The sequence below is a fragment of the Eptatretus burgeri genome, chromosome 8 (assembly GCF_056783735.1).
Source record: "Eptatretus burgeri isolate ZD-2024b chromosome 8, Ebu_testis_v1, whole genome shotgun sequence".
NCBI classification, from domain to species: Eukaryota; Metazoa; Chordata; class Myxini; order Myxiniformes; family Myxinidae; genus Eptatretus; species Eptatretus burgeri.
Genome location: NC_140968.1, coordinates 1,149,067 through 1,161,893, shown reverse-complemented (window position 1 = coordinate 1,161,893; position 12,827 = coordinate 1,149,067). Strand labels below are relative to the sequence as shown.

The 12,827-nt window shown below is 44.9% G+C and overlaps 1 protein-coding gene across 7 annotated transcripts in view; it reads left to right on the top strand.

The window, feature by feature from the left end:
• The window catches only part of RBM33 (RNA binding motif protein 33), a 138,744-nt gene that overhangs the window by 53,563 nt on the left and 72,354 nt on the right, over window positions 1-12,827 (top strand). For 4 of the 7 annotated variants that reach the window (XM_085890548.1, XM_085890544.1, XM_085890542.1 and 1 more), the window contains exons 5-8: window positions 386-647; window positions 3,843-4,124; window positions 4,215-4,389; window positions 10,787-10,989. In XM_085890548.1, coding sequence (XP_085746674.1) covers window positions 386-647; window positions 3,843-4,124; window positions 4,215-4,389; window positions 10,787-10,989 — 922 coding nt within the window. The remainder of the gene's footprint in view (window positions 1-385; window positions 648-3,842; window positions 4,125-4,214; window positions 4,390-10,786; window positions 10,990-12,827) is intronic. The other 3 variants (XM_085890546.1, XM_085890545.1, XM_085890543.1) reach the window with 3 other exon arrangements.

Here is a 12,827-nt window from a genome sequence, read left to right as displayed (position 1 = left end):
AAGTTTGATAATCCATATCCTAACAGCTACAGTACATATGTAGCTTGGCACCTAAAAACCGACACCCTGTTACGTTCTACACTGTGACTCGGTTGTGGTTCCTTTCAATATTCTTGTAATCTGATGCCTAACATGAAAATTCCTATTGTTATTGTACGGTATCCTCCTCTCCAATCTTTCCTGGGAGCACAACAAATGCCCACATGATGCTCATATTCTCAATCGAAGCAGACTTGAGAGAGTCTGCCTGTTTGTTGAACTTTTCCTCTTTTTAAAAATGTATACCCTATATATTTAACAATTGATACTTTGAAGAGCATCAACAGATGATGGAATTTTACAGATGTTTTCCTTTGTAAACCGTCTCCATTTTCTTTTCATCCAGCAGACATGAAAACGCCGGATCTCATACGCTGCCTTCGTACGACCAGGAAGCCAGTGATGGGATCGAAGGAAACGACTACAGTGAGGAAAAGCTAGAAGACGTGGATGTGAGCCTTGTTTGGGAAGGAGGGCAGGTGGAGGGTGGGGAACGCACGGTTGGAGATGATCAAGGAGATTACCTTGGGGAGGGCAACATGGATGACGTCGTCTGTGAAGATGAGGTGTTGGATATCGAGATTGATGAGCCCTTGGATGAGTTTCCGGTATTGCTAACTCTCTGACGCAGAGATGGATGGTGCCTTCAAAATGAGTCTCCCTCCATCTCCCTCCTCCCTCATCATTGTCACGGCAGCTTTTACTCTTCATGCAATAACCATGACGTGGCTACTCATTTAATTAAATTTCACAACAAAGTAGAAATTATATGTGTATTATATTATAATGGAACCATGTCCGTTTTGGAGAATGCACAATATCAAGTGAATATTGATTGTGATGGGCCTTTTTGTGAAGGAGGAAAGCAAGCTGTGTTGAGAGATGTACAGGGGTGTGACGCTGTTGACGTGTCAGGCTAATTGAGAAAGAGGCACACTGGGCGGGTGCCTGGATTGTGATGGAGGAGCCACAAGTACAGAGATGATCGGCTCGTTAGCAGATTCAGCCAGCGAAGCATTCCTGCTTCTAAAATGGTGTTATTAGGGTTCCCATGCACTGACAAGGCCAAGCATGTTTCGCAACACAGGGCCAGCTCCCATTAGAGTTGATTATGTGCTTGAGTTGTGTGTGTGTGTGTGTGTGTGTGTGTGTGTGTGTGTGTGTGTGTGTGTGTGTGTGTGTGTGTGTGTGTGTGTGTGTGTGTGTGTGTGTGTATGTGTGTGTGTATATGTTTGTGTTGATGTGTGTGTTTTGCACAATGTTTCCATTTTCATAGCTACTTCCTTTGTTGTAATGGTATTATGCTATCACTGAAGAGAATAGGGAACTTTATTTTACTTTCCTTTGGTAGGCAATAGGTTTGGATGCTTTAAAATAAAAATGGGAACATAACATTTATAATTGGGGGCTTGAGTGATCGCCTAGATTATGATGCGCATCTGCCTTTGACCTGTCTCGTAGCAGTTTGAATCTTGGTCGAGCTATGAACTGTCATCCTAGTGTTCTGCAGGTAGGGCAATCGATGCGTGCGGCGTCCAGGGGATGGATCTTAAGGTCAGTGTCTCGTGCACTGACATTGGTTGGTGGACGTTAAACATCGCACCGTGTGAACTTAACAAAGAGTAGGCGAGTTATCGAGCGCCAGGCCAGCCGGTTCATGAAAGTTTTGGGTCAAAGCATTCCTTGACCGACACAAGAAGTTGGGTATAATTGGGGCCGTTTAAGAAGTAATAGTAGTAGTGGTAGTAGTAGTAGTAGTAGTAGTAGACTACAATATGTTTAATTATTGTATTTTATACTTGTAAGATTAGACAAAAATTCTTGCTGTTTCTCAAACGTCCACCATCACTGTATTTCCTGAATGGTGTCTGAATGCTTGGCTCATTAACATTAGGCTCAAACTTTACATCTCATATTAATGACTTCTTTCTTTCTTTATCGTGTCATTTTAACCATTAAAGATAAGAAAATATGGAAATAATAAAAGATTTGTATTTGGAAAAAAATAACAAGGGGTAGAAGGTTAGAAGGAAAGGGAAAGGAGAATGTTGGACGAGTGGAGTGGAGTGGGCAGGCTGCAAAAATTTAGTTCAATGTACATTCTATATAAATGACCATGAAGGTTTTCACATTAAGTTATATTCAAGTATTAAAAAGATGAATCCTCTGATTCTGGATTTATGAATTATCCTATAGTCTCTGATTCTGATGTACCATAGCATGGGTTATACGGAGTGGTTTGCCATTGCCCTCCCAGTAGTCGTTATGGCAGGAATTTTAAATTTGTTTCGGGTGCTCAAGATAGCTCGCCTACTTTTCGCGAAGGACACCATGGGTCTTTAATGTCCACTGACTAATTCCGGCAGATGAAACGTCCAGTTTAACGTCCATCCAAGGACGGCACACAGGTTGATGAATCACCCTACATGTGAAACACCGGGATGACAGTTTATAGCTGCGTCGGGATTGAAACCCAGGCTAGACAGCCTAGAGGCGAGTGTGTGTATACCTCTTAGCCATCCTGTCAGCCCCATGCTCCACCAACATCCCCATAAGAACTAAAATAAACCTTCACTAAAATGTCGTCCTACTTAGAAATGTGACCTTGATAGCAATCAAAGTTACGAGCAATGAAAACACACGACGGTGAAAATGGCAACTCATTGAAGTTATCTGCATGAGCTGTATGAACACACATTAACACTTTACATAGGTTGAGAAACAAAATATACTGTAAATGCTTTTGAGGCTTACTACATATTATGCATGTAAATTGGCAAACCTTTGAACTCACCCTCCCCTCCCTGAAGCCTGGTGTTGGCTTGATGGTTGAGGTGGCCGGCTTCAGATCTTAGGGTCCTGAGTTTGAGCCGATGTTGTGCCGTTAACATAACACCAAGTGGGTTGACTCAGCATGTCATCCTTCCGAGGTTGGCAAAATGTGTACCAGCTTAACGGGGAAGAATGAGCCGTTTGAGTATCCTGAGTTTGGGGTTGTGACCCATCCAGTGTTGTGCCCCCTAGCGATGAGAAACTTTGCCTCAGCAGCCCTATGTATCTGGCAATGCCAAAAGAGTGATTCTTCTTGCTCTTATTCTTACACTTCATCTTCTCCGCCTCCTGCTCCTCATCCTTCTCCTCATCCTCCTCATCATGATCGTCCTTCTCATCCTTGTTCTCCTCATCCTCCTTGTCCTCCTTATCCTCCTCGTCCAACTCGTCCTTGTCATTGTCATCCTCCTTGTCCTCATCATTCTCCTCCTCGTCATCCTTGTCATCGTTGTCCTCCTTGTCCTCGTCCTTGTCATCTTCGTCATCGTTGTCGTCGTCGTCGTCGTCGTCCTCCTTCCTTGTCCTTGTCCTGGTCCTCGTCCTCGTCCTCCTCGTTCTCCTCATCCCCTCCACCCCCATTTTCATTCACCCTTTCCCTGTATCTCTCATCAATTCACCCTTCCACTCTTCTTGCAAACCTCCTTTCACTTTTCTCTGCCTCATCCGATTTTTCCTTTTTTTATTTTATTTTCCTTAATCACCCAAACCTCATGTCCATTCACTATATTCGCCCCTTCCACTTTGCTCTCGTTTACTGTGCTTACAAAACATGCTTAGTTTGCTGTTGTGTAAAGTTGACGGTAGGTTGGTAGTCTGTCTGCGGTTAATGAATTGAGCTGAGTTTTACTGTTTTTATTCCCACCGAAGTTGTCATCGCACTCGCTCTTTCACACATTCAACGAGCTCCGATAAAAAAAAAAAAATCTCGCTGTGAATATTTACACGAGGACAAACTGGTCATTCTTTTACAGGAGGAAGACGAGGATCTCTCTGACTTGTACCACAACTATGAGTTACCAGAGAAGGTGTTGTTGCCGAGTGAAGCGGAGACGCTCAATAATGCGAGTGCAGAACCGCACAACTGCACCGATTCCTTTGACGAGCGTGACAACGTGGATATAAACGAGAAATACAATTACACTGAAATGGTTGAACGGCACGATGACACGGATGCTTTTGATGAGCCTGTCTACACAGGCATGGCTGCAGCACACATTCACAATCAGGATGAGGCGCTTGGTGTGGAAGAAGAGGTGAGCATCACGTCTTTACGTCACGTTATAATTGTGCAGTATTTAGTGCAATTTGTGTTTCCTAATAATGCTGAGATGAGCTCTTCGCAGGTAGAAGAAGAAGAGCTTCATGAAGATGGACAAGAGGAGGAGGAGGAGGAAGAGGAGGAAGAAGAGGATAATTCTGGTTCAAGTCGCTTGCGTTTTCGCACTGAGCGTAAGGCAGGCTCAACTATGCTGTCGCTTGTGGCGACTGGAAAGGCACGGGACATACCAGAGACACTCGGTAAGCTGACTGATAGTATTTTGATGAATAGTAGTTTAAAATTTTTCAAAATGGTTCATTGTTTTCGAATCGTTTCGATGTACAGTAATTGCTCGCATAACACGCGCTCGTTATTAAGCGTCTGATGGATTTACGACCATTTTTCATAGAGCACGTACATTTTCGTTATTACGCAGTTGCGAGCAAATCGCCCGGCCGTCACTCATCGGACCGAAGTAGTCCGAGATGAGCTGCGGGATGCTGGGAATGCACGGACTCGTACCAAACACGCGGCAACATGAGGGTCTTTGGCAGCCATATTAGTGTGTGTGTGTGTGTGTGTGTGTGTGTGTGTGTGTGCGTGCGTGCGTGCGTGCGTGCGTGCGTGCGTGCGTGCGTGCGTGCGTGTGTGTGTGTGTGTGCGTGCGTGCGTGCGTGCGTGCGTGTGTGTGCGCGCATGAAATTTATCACGAACTTATCTGCTAAACCAATCACGTAATACAGTACCATGCATCCTGCGACGCCATTACTGGAAAGGGCGAAATAAAAAAAACGTTTGGATGAGAGAGCAATGGTGAAATGACATTGGCGAGCACTTGGACTTAGCGAATCCACTTCACGCGTGATTCGTGTAAATGCTTCCAAACTAAAAGTGAATGCTCGGAGTGTTACGCCATTAACTGCAGCGAACATGAGTCATTCGACATTCTGGAATCGTGGAGCAGTTGAATCGCTTGCTTGATGGAACCCCTCAATCACTGGAACCCCTCAATCACTGGAACCCCTCAATCACTGGAACCCCTCAATCACTGGAACCCCTCAATCACTGGAACCCCTCCAACTCCACACCATTACCCATCCACCTCCACCATCACCACAAGCAACAACATTTAACATATACGCTTTTATTATTTTATTTTATTTAACCATTCAAACCCACAGCTGCTTGGACTTTTGGTTCCCCCATCTTGTGCTCCATGGAGAAAAAGCCGGCCGCTCGGGTATATGGAGGTTTGAATGGCGTCCAGTAAACCGGCCACTCGGGTATATGGAGGTTTGAATGGCGTCCAGTAAACCGGCCGCTCGGGTATATGGAGGTTTGAATGGCGTCCAGTAAACCGGCCACTCGGGTATATGGAGGTTTGAATGGCGTCCAGTAAACCGGCCGCTCAGGTATATGGAGGTTTGAATGGCGTCCAGTAAACCGGCCGCTCGGGTATATGGAGGTTTGAATGGCGTCCAGTAAACCGGCCGCTCGGGTATATGGAGGTTTGAATGGCGTCCAGTAAACCGGCCACTCGGGTATATGGAGGTTTGAATGGCGTCCAGTAAACCGGCCACTCGGGTATATGGAGGTTTGAATGGCGTCCAGTAAACCGGCCACTCGGGTATATGGAGGTTTGAATGGTGGCCGGTAAATCGGCCACTCGGGTATATGGAGGTTTGAATGGCGTCCAGTAAACCGGCCACTCGGGTATATGGAGGTTTGAATGGCGTCCAGTAAACCGGCCACTCGGGTATATGGAGGTTTGAATGGTGGCCGGTAAATCGGCCACCCGGGTATATGGAGGTTTGAATGGCGTCCAGTAAACCGGCCGCTCGGGTATATGGAGGTTTGAATGGCGTCCAGTAAACCGGCCACTCGGGTATATGGAGGTTTGAATGGTGGCCGGTAAATCGGCCACTCGGGTATATGGAGGTTTGAATGGCGTCCGGTAAACCGGCCACTCGGGTATATGGAGGTTTGAATGGCGTCCAGTAAACCGGCCGCTCGGGTATATGGAGGTTTGAATGGCGTCCAGTAAACCGGCCGCTCGGGTATATGGAGGTTTGAATGGCGTCCAGTAAACCGGCCACTCGGGTATATGGAGGTTTGAATGGCGTCCAGTAAACCGGCCACTCGGGTATATGGAGGTTTGAATGGCGTCCAGTAAACCGGCCACTCGGGTATATGGAGGTTTGAATGGTGGCCGGTAAATCGGCCACTCGGGTATATGGAGGTTTGAATGGCGTCCAGTAAACCGGCCACTCGGGTATATGGAGGTTTGAATGGCGTCCAGTAAACCGGCCACTCGGGTATATGGAGGTTTGAATGGTGGCCGGTAAATCGGCCACCCGGGTATATGGAGGTTTGAATGGCGTCCAGTAAACCGGCCGCTCGGGTATATGGAGGTTTGAATGGCGTCCAGTAAACCGGCCACTCGGGTATATGGAGGTTTGAATGGTGGCCGGTAAATCGGCCACTCGGGTATATGGAGGTTTGAATGGCGTCCGGTAAACCGGCCACTCGGGTATATGGAGGTTTGAATGGCGTCCAGTAAACCGGCCACTCGGGTATATGGAGGTTTGAATGGTGGCCGGTAAATCGGCCACTCGGGTATATGGAGGTTTGAATGGCGTCCAGTAAACCGGCCACTCGGGTATATGGAGGTTTGAATGGTGGCCAGTAAACCAGCCACTTGGGTATATGGAGGTTTGAATGGTGGCCAGTAAACCGGCCACTCTGGTATATGGAGGTTTGAATGGTGGCCAGTAAACTGGCCACTTGGGTATATAGAGGATTGAATAGCGGCCAGTAAACTGGCCACTTGGGTATATGGAGGTTTGAATGGCAGCCAGTAAACTGGCCACTTGGGTATATGGAGGTTTGAATAGCGGCCAGTAAACCGGCCACTTGGGTATATGGAGGTTTGAATTGCGACCAGTAAATCGGCCGCTAGGGTATATGGAGGTTTGAATGGTGGCCAGTAAACCGGCCACTCTGGTATATAGAGGATTGAATAGCGGCCAGTAAACCGGCCACTTGGGTATATGGAGGTTTGAATGGTGGCCAGTAAACCGGCCACTCTGGTATATGGAGGTTTGAATTGCGACCAGTAAATCGGCCGCTAGGGTATATGGAGGTTTGAATGGTGGCCGGTAAACCGGCCACTTGGGTATATGGAGGTTTGAATGGTGGCCGGTAAACTGGCCACTTGGGTATATGGAGGTTTGAATGGCAGCCAGTAAACCGGCCACTTGGGTATATGGAGGTTTGAATGGCAGCCAGTAAACTGGCCACTTGGGTATATGGAGGTTTGAATAGCGGCCAGTAAACCGGCCACTTGGGTATATGGAGGTTTGAATTGCGACCAGTAAATCGGCCGCTAGGGTATATGGAGGTTTGAATGGTGGCCGGTAAACCGGCCACTTGGGTATATGGAGGTTTGAATGGCAGCCAGTAAACTGGCCACTTGGGTATATGGAGGTTTGAATAGCGGCCAGTAAACCGGCCACTTGGGTATATGGAGGTTTGAATTGCGACCAGTAAATCGGCCGCTAGGGTATATGGAGGTTTGAATGGTGGCCAGTAAACCGGCCACTCTGGTATATAGAGGATTGAATAGTGGCCAGTAAACCGGCCACTTGGGTATATGGAGGTTTGAATGGTGGCCAGTAAACCGGCCACTCTGGTATATGGAGGTTTGAATGGTGGCCAGTAAACTGGCCACTTGGGTATATAGAGGATTGAATAGCGGCCAGTAAAGTGGCCACTTGGGTATATGGAGGTTTGAATAGCGGCCAGTAAACCGGCCACTTGGGTATATGGAGGTTTGAATTGCGACCAGTAAATCGGCCGCTAGGGTATATGGAGGCTTGAATGGTGGCCGGTAAACTGGCCACTTGGGTATATGGAGGTTTGAATGGCAGCCAGTAAACCGGCCACTTGGGTATATGGAGGTTTGAATGGCAGCCAGTAAACTGGCCACTTGGGTATATGGAGGTTTGAATAGCGGCCAGTAAACCGGCCACTTGGGTATATGGAGGTTTGAATTGCGACCAGTAAATCGGCCGCTAGGGTATATGGAGGTTTGAATGGTGGCCGGTAAACTGGCCACTTGGGTATATGGAGGTTTGAATGGCAGCCAGTAAACCGGCCACTTGGGTATATGGAGGTTTGAATAGCGGCCAGTAAACCGGCCACTTGGGTATATGGAGGTTTGAATTGCGACCAGTAAATCGGCCGCTAGGGTATATGGAGGTTTGAATTGTGGCCGGTAAACCGACCACTAGGGTATATGGAGGTTTGAATGGTGGCCAGTAAACCGACCACTCGGGTATATGGAGGTTTGAATTGCGACCAGTAAATCGGCCGCTAGGGTATATGGAGGTTTGAATGGTGGCCGGTAAACCGACCACTCGGGTTCAGAGGGTTAAATGCATAAGTGGCTTTGCCTCTCTTGGTCTTCCCCATCCACACACTTCCTATCACACAACCTCCACTTATTACATTGTTTCTTATCCGAAAACTGCTTTTGTTTTACGCGTTTTCAGTCAACACCATAAATTCTCATAACGCAACTACCTGCGTTAAATGAGGAATACCTGCCATTTGGTTTTGAGATTGTTGAAGCTGTTTATCTGTAATTTGTTTGAAATTCGTTTTGTGGTGTAACAGGTGCAAAACTTTGGCAATTGGCAAGTATTAGTATTTTCTGGGAAATAGGTTGGTGTCTCAGAACCCTCAGGTTCCTTTCTTGATTGACATCCAAACTGGCAGGTGAGTGAGCTCCCAACTGGTGTTAAAAATAAATAAATAAAAAGGAACAGTATAACACAATCGGTACATACGGCACGGTACAAAACAAAACTATTCTTGACTGGCGAGCCTTCTTCTCTTCCCCCACACTCCTCTTCATCTTCTTCTCCTACCCCACCCACCACCACACACACTCCTCTTCATCTACTCTGCTTCCCATTTCTATTTGCTTGGAAAGAGAACACTCATGAAAGTCCCTCCCTCTACAAACTGATTGCGTTGCCGGATGATTCTATATCTGGAAGTACTGTACTTCTGTCTGTCTGTTTGTTTGTCTGTCTGTTTGTTAATTGCCGGAATCCTTCGGATTTCGGCAATTATGTTGGTCGGTTGTGTGTGTCATTCTGTGTGTCTGTGTGTCTGTCTGTTTGTTTGTTTGTGTGTTTGTTTACCCTGTAGCAGCCACACCGTTTCAGCGATCATGACCAAACTGGGTACAGACGTCGGCCATGGTCCAACTTAGACACTTGTCGTTTTTGGTGAATCTAGGTCAAGGGTCAAGGTCAAGGTCACCAAAAAAACCGAAATTCTTATTTTCGCAATAACGTCCGCTAAAATGGTCGTATCGACTTCAAACCAAATCCAAAATGTGCATCTTCCAATTCTGCATCCAACCATATGTCTCATTGGGGTGTCACACCAACACCCTTCTTAGCGGTCGGGCGTCGAATGTCACGGGGGTCGGGTCAAAACTTTCAAATTGCGATTAAAACGTCATTTCAAGTCCGATTGACTTCCAAGTTATGATCATGACCAAACTAAGTGCTATAACTCATAAAACAGCAGCACTATCGACTTATAAGAACCAAATTGATTTCCAGGTTTTTGTTTTTTCAGAGATCATGGAGATATGACAAAGTTATTCCGGCAATTCCTTGCTCAACGAGCAATTTCATTTGTTTTTCTGTTTGTTTGTTTGTTTGTGTCCAGGATATCTCAAAAAGTTGGGGACGGATCCTGATGAAATTTTGTGGACAGGTTCGGTGTGTGACAATGACGAACTGATTTGATTTTGGTGAAGATCCGGATCCGGATCCAACTTCGAGAATTTTTTAAGTGGTTCCTCACCATTGAGAGATAGGGCCCAAAATGATATGGAGCACGATATCTCAAAAAGTTGTCGAAGGATTCGAATTAAACTTGGTGGACAGGTTGGGTGTGTGACAAGAATAAATTGATTCGATTTTGATGAAGATCTGAAACCGGATCTGGATACAATAATTATTTAAATTTTAAAGTGATTCTTTACCATTGAGAGCTCGGGCCAAAAATGATATATAGCACGATATCTCAAAAATGTATTGGGCCCCACATGTTCTCATGGATCAGGCATTATGTGGCGGAGGTATGCGCTCTACCGAGTGCTCTTATAGTTAACTGTTGTGTTTCTACTAGAACTTGAAAATCTAGTATCACAGGATCTCCGTGCATCATTTCCTGTTCGATGACCAGTATTTAATTTAGATTCGTTCCGTATGCTGGCCTGATTACTACAATTAACGGTCCACGAGAAACAAGAAAAAGCTCGTAATGGGAGATAATCGTAATGCGGATGCAAACAGTGACTCATCTCAGCTCAGAAACTGCGAATGGCTCAAATGAAATACCTCGATAACGAAATCGGAACACAATAGGTTGCTCGCGATTGGTCTAAACCCACGCTATTGGAAGCCGCGATATTTGATGGTTTACTGTATTTACATCCTTCAAAAGATTATGATAATATAAGTAATACACAACATCATTTAAACAAAATATACTGTATATATTAAAATCACCGTTTCTTAAACGTTGTCCCTTTGTTTGACCATCCCGTATTGGTTCTGACCATCTCTTCAGAACTATCGGAGGAGCAGCGGCAGCAACTGCAGGAATTTGAGGAACAAGAGAGGCAGCGCCAGCAACCCTGGCTGGCATTACGAAAGCAGCAGGATTCTCGTGGAAGGGGTTTCAGAGGTCGAGGTCGTATGCATGCCCGTGCCCAGATGGGGAGGCTTCCGGTGAATGCTCCTGGAATGCAATTAATTCCTAACTGCATCCAGGTATTTAAGATGCCATGATACTGGCCCATTCTGTTTTGGATTACAAGTTGCACATTTTTCTTGAGGTTCATATCATCTGATTAATAATTAAATGTGCTGTTATTATTGCAAACATTTTTATTGTGTTAAAATTAATGTCATTCTGTGCATTGATGGTTGTGCCATGCTCAAAAATGTCACATTATTCAAACATTTAGGTCCCAATACACAATTGCTGGCTCATGCCTAAACGTTGGTAAATATATATGTGTATATATATATATATATATATACATATATATATGTATATATATATTTAATGACATCTACAGTACACTGACCAAGTTATGCAAATTATTGACATCAATGCTGTTTAAAGCATTCTTGGTAAAAGAAAGATAGCAGCCAAAAGTCATGTTAGCTGTGGAACACAGTTGTATTTTTATGTTTCTGGTGAAGAAGATCAAACCACCTGAAATTCACGTGAAACCGTGTGCACAATTTGGTGATGCACAGCCTTCATTTATTACCCCCACCCACCCAATGCGGATGGAGGTTATGTTTTAACCCCTGTCTGTCTGTCTGTCTCTGTTTTTATGTCTGCCTGTGTTTGTTTGTTTGTTGTTTGTTTGCATGATATCTCAAAAAGTTGTGGACGGATTCCGATAAAACTTGGAGGACACGTTGGGTGTGTGACAAAGATGGATCGATTCAATTTTGGTGAAGATCCGAATCCAGGTCCAGATATGAGAATATTTTTTTAATTTTTAAAGTGATTCTTCATCATTGAGAGATGAGGCCAAATACTAAAAAAAAGCACGATATCTCAAAAATCTTTTGGGCCCGATATGTTCTACTAGTGGGGCAACTTAGCTAAATATAGCATAACAATTGTGTATTTTGTGAGGAAAACACCAAATTTGGCACACGCGAGTAGCCTATCATATTATGAACAGATTTGGATATTGGGCTATCTCAAATTCAGCCGCTGATGGCTGTGGCAGCCATTTTCCACTGCCATCAAAAATTTTGAGATGGCCCAATATCCAAATCTGTTCATAATATGATAGGCTACTCGCATGTGCCAAATTTGGTGCTTTCCTCACAAAATGCACAATTGTTATGCTAAGTTGCCCCACAAGTGGGGCAACTTAGCTAAATATAGCATAACAATCTTTTTCTGAAGAAAAAATCTTAAGAAGTTCTTCTTCTTCTTCCTCTTCTCCTTCCTCTTCTTCTTCCTCTTCTCCTGCCTCTTCTTCTTCTTCCTCTTCTTCTTCTTCTATTTCCACATTTTGGAACTGCTAATATTGGAAAATCGCCATATTTGACCAGACTCAGTGGCGTAATGGCTCGAGCATCGGCTCTGAGTCTGAGAAGTCGGCGGTTTGAACTCCAGCCGAGTCATACCAAACACTTTAAAAATGCTAAGTGCTGCTTTCTTGATTGATGCTCAGCATTTAAAAAGGATAGAACACGGACAAACAACTATAGGTTGGCACTCAGAGCTCAGGCTTGATGGGCTTAATGGCATCCTCCCACATTGAAGTTAGTTGTAAGGAAACATTATGTGATCAAGCCATTCTGGCTGATCCACTCTTGGTTATGTTTGGATGATTGTTGTTCCATATTATTATTATTATTATTATTATCATTATTATTATTATTATTATTATTATTATTATTATTATTATTAGTGCACGAGATGACCCATAGCAGCAAACACCTGCAAACCTACTCCATTTAATTTACCTGCTCAGCAACCACTTCTCCCATTCCCCTTGACCCCTTCACACATTTCCCTCAAAGCTTTCATCCACTCCCACTTCCTACCGGTTTCACTGGAGGGGACTATAGGT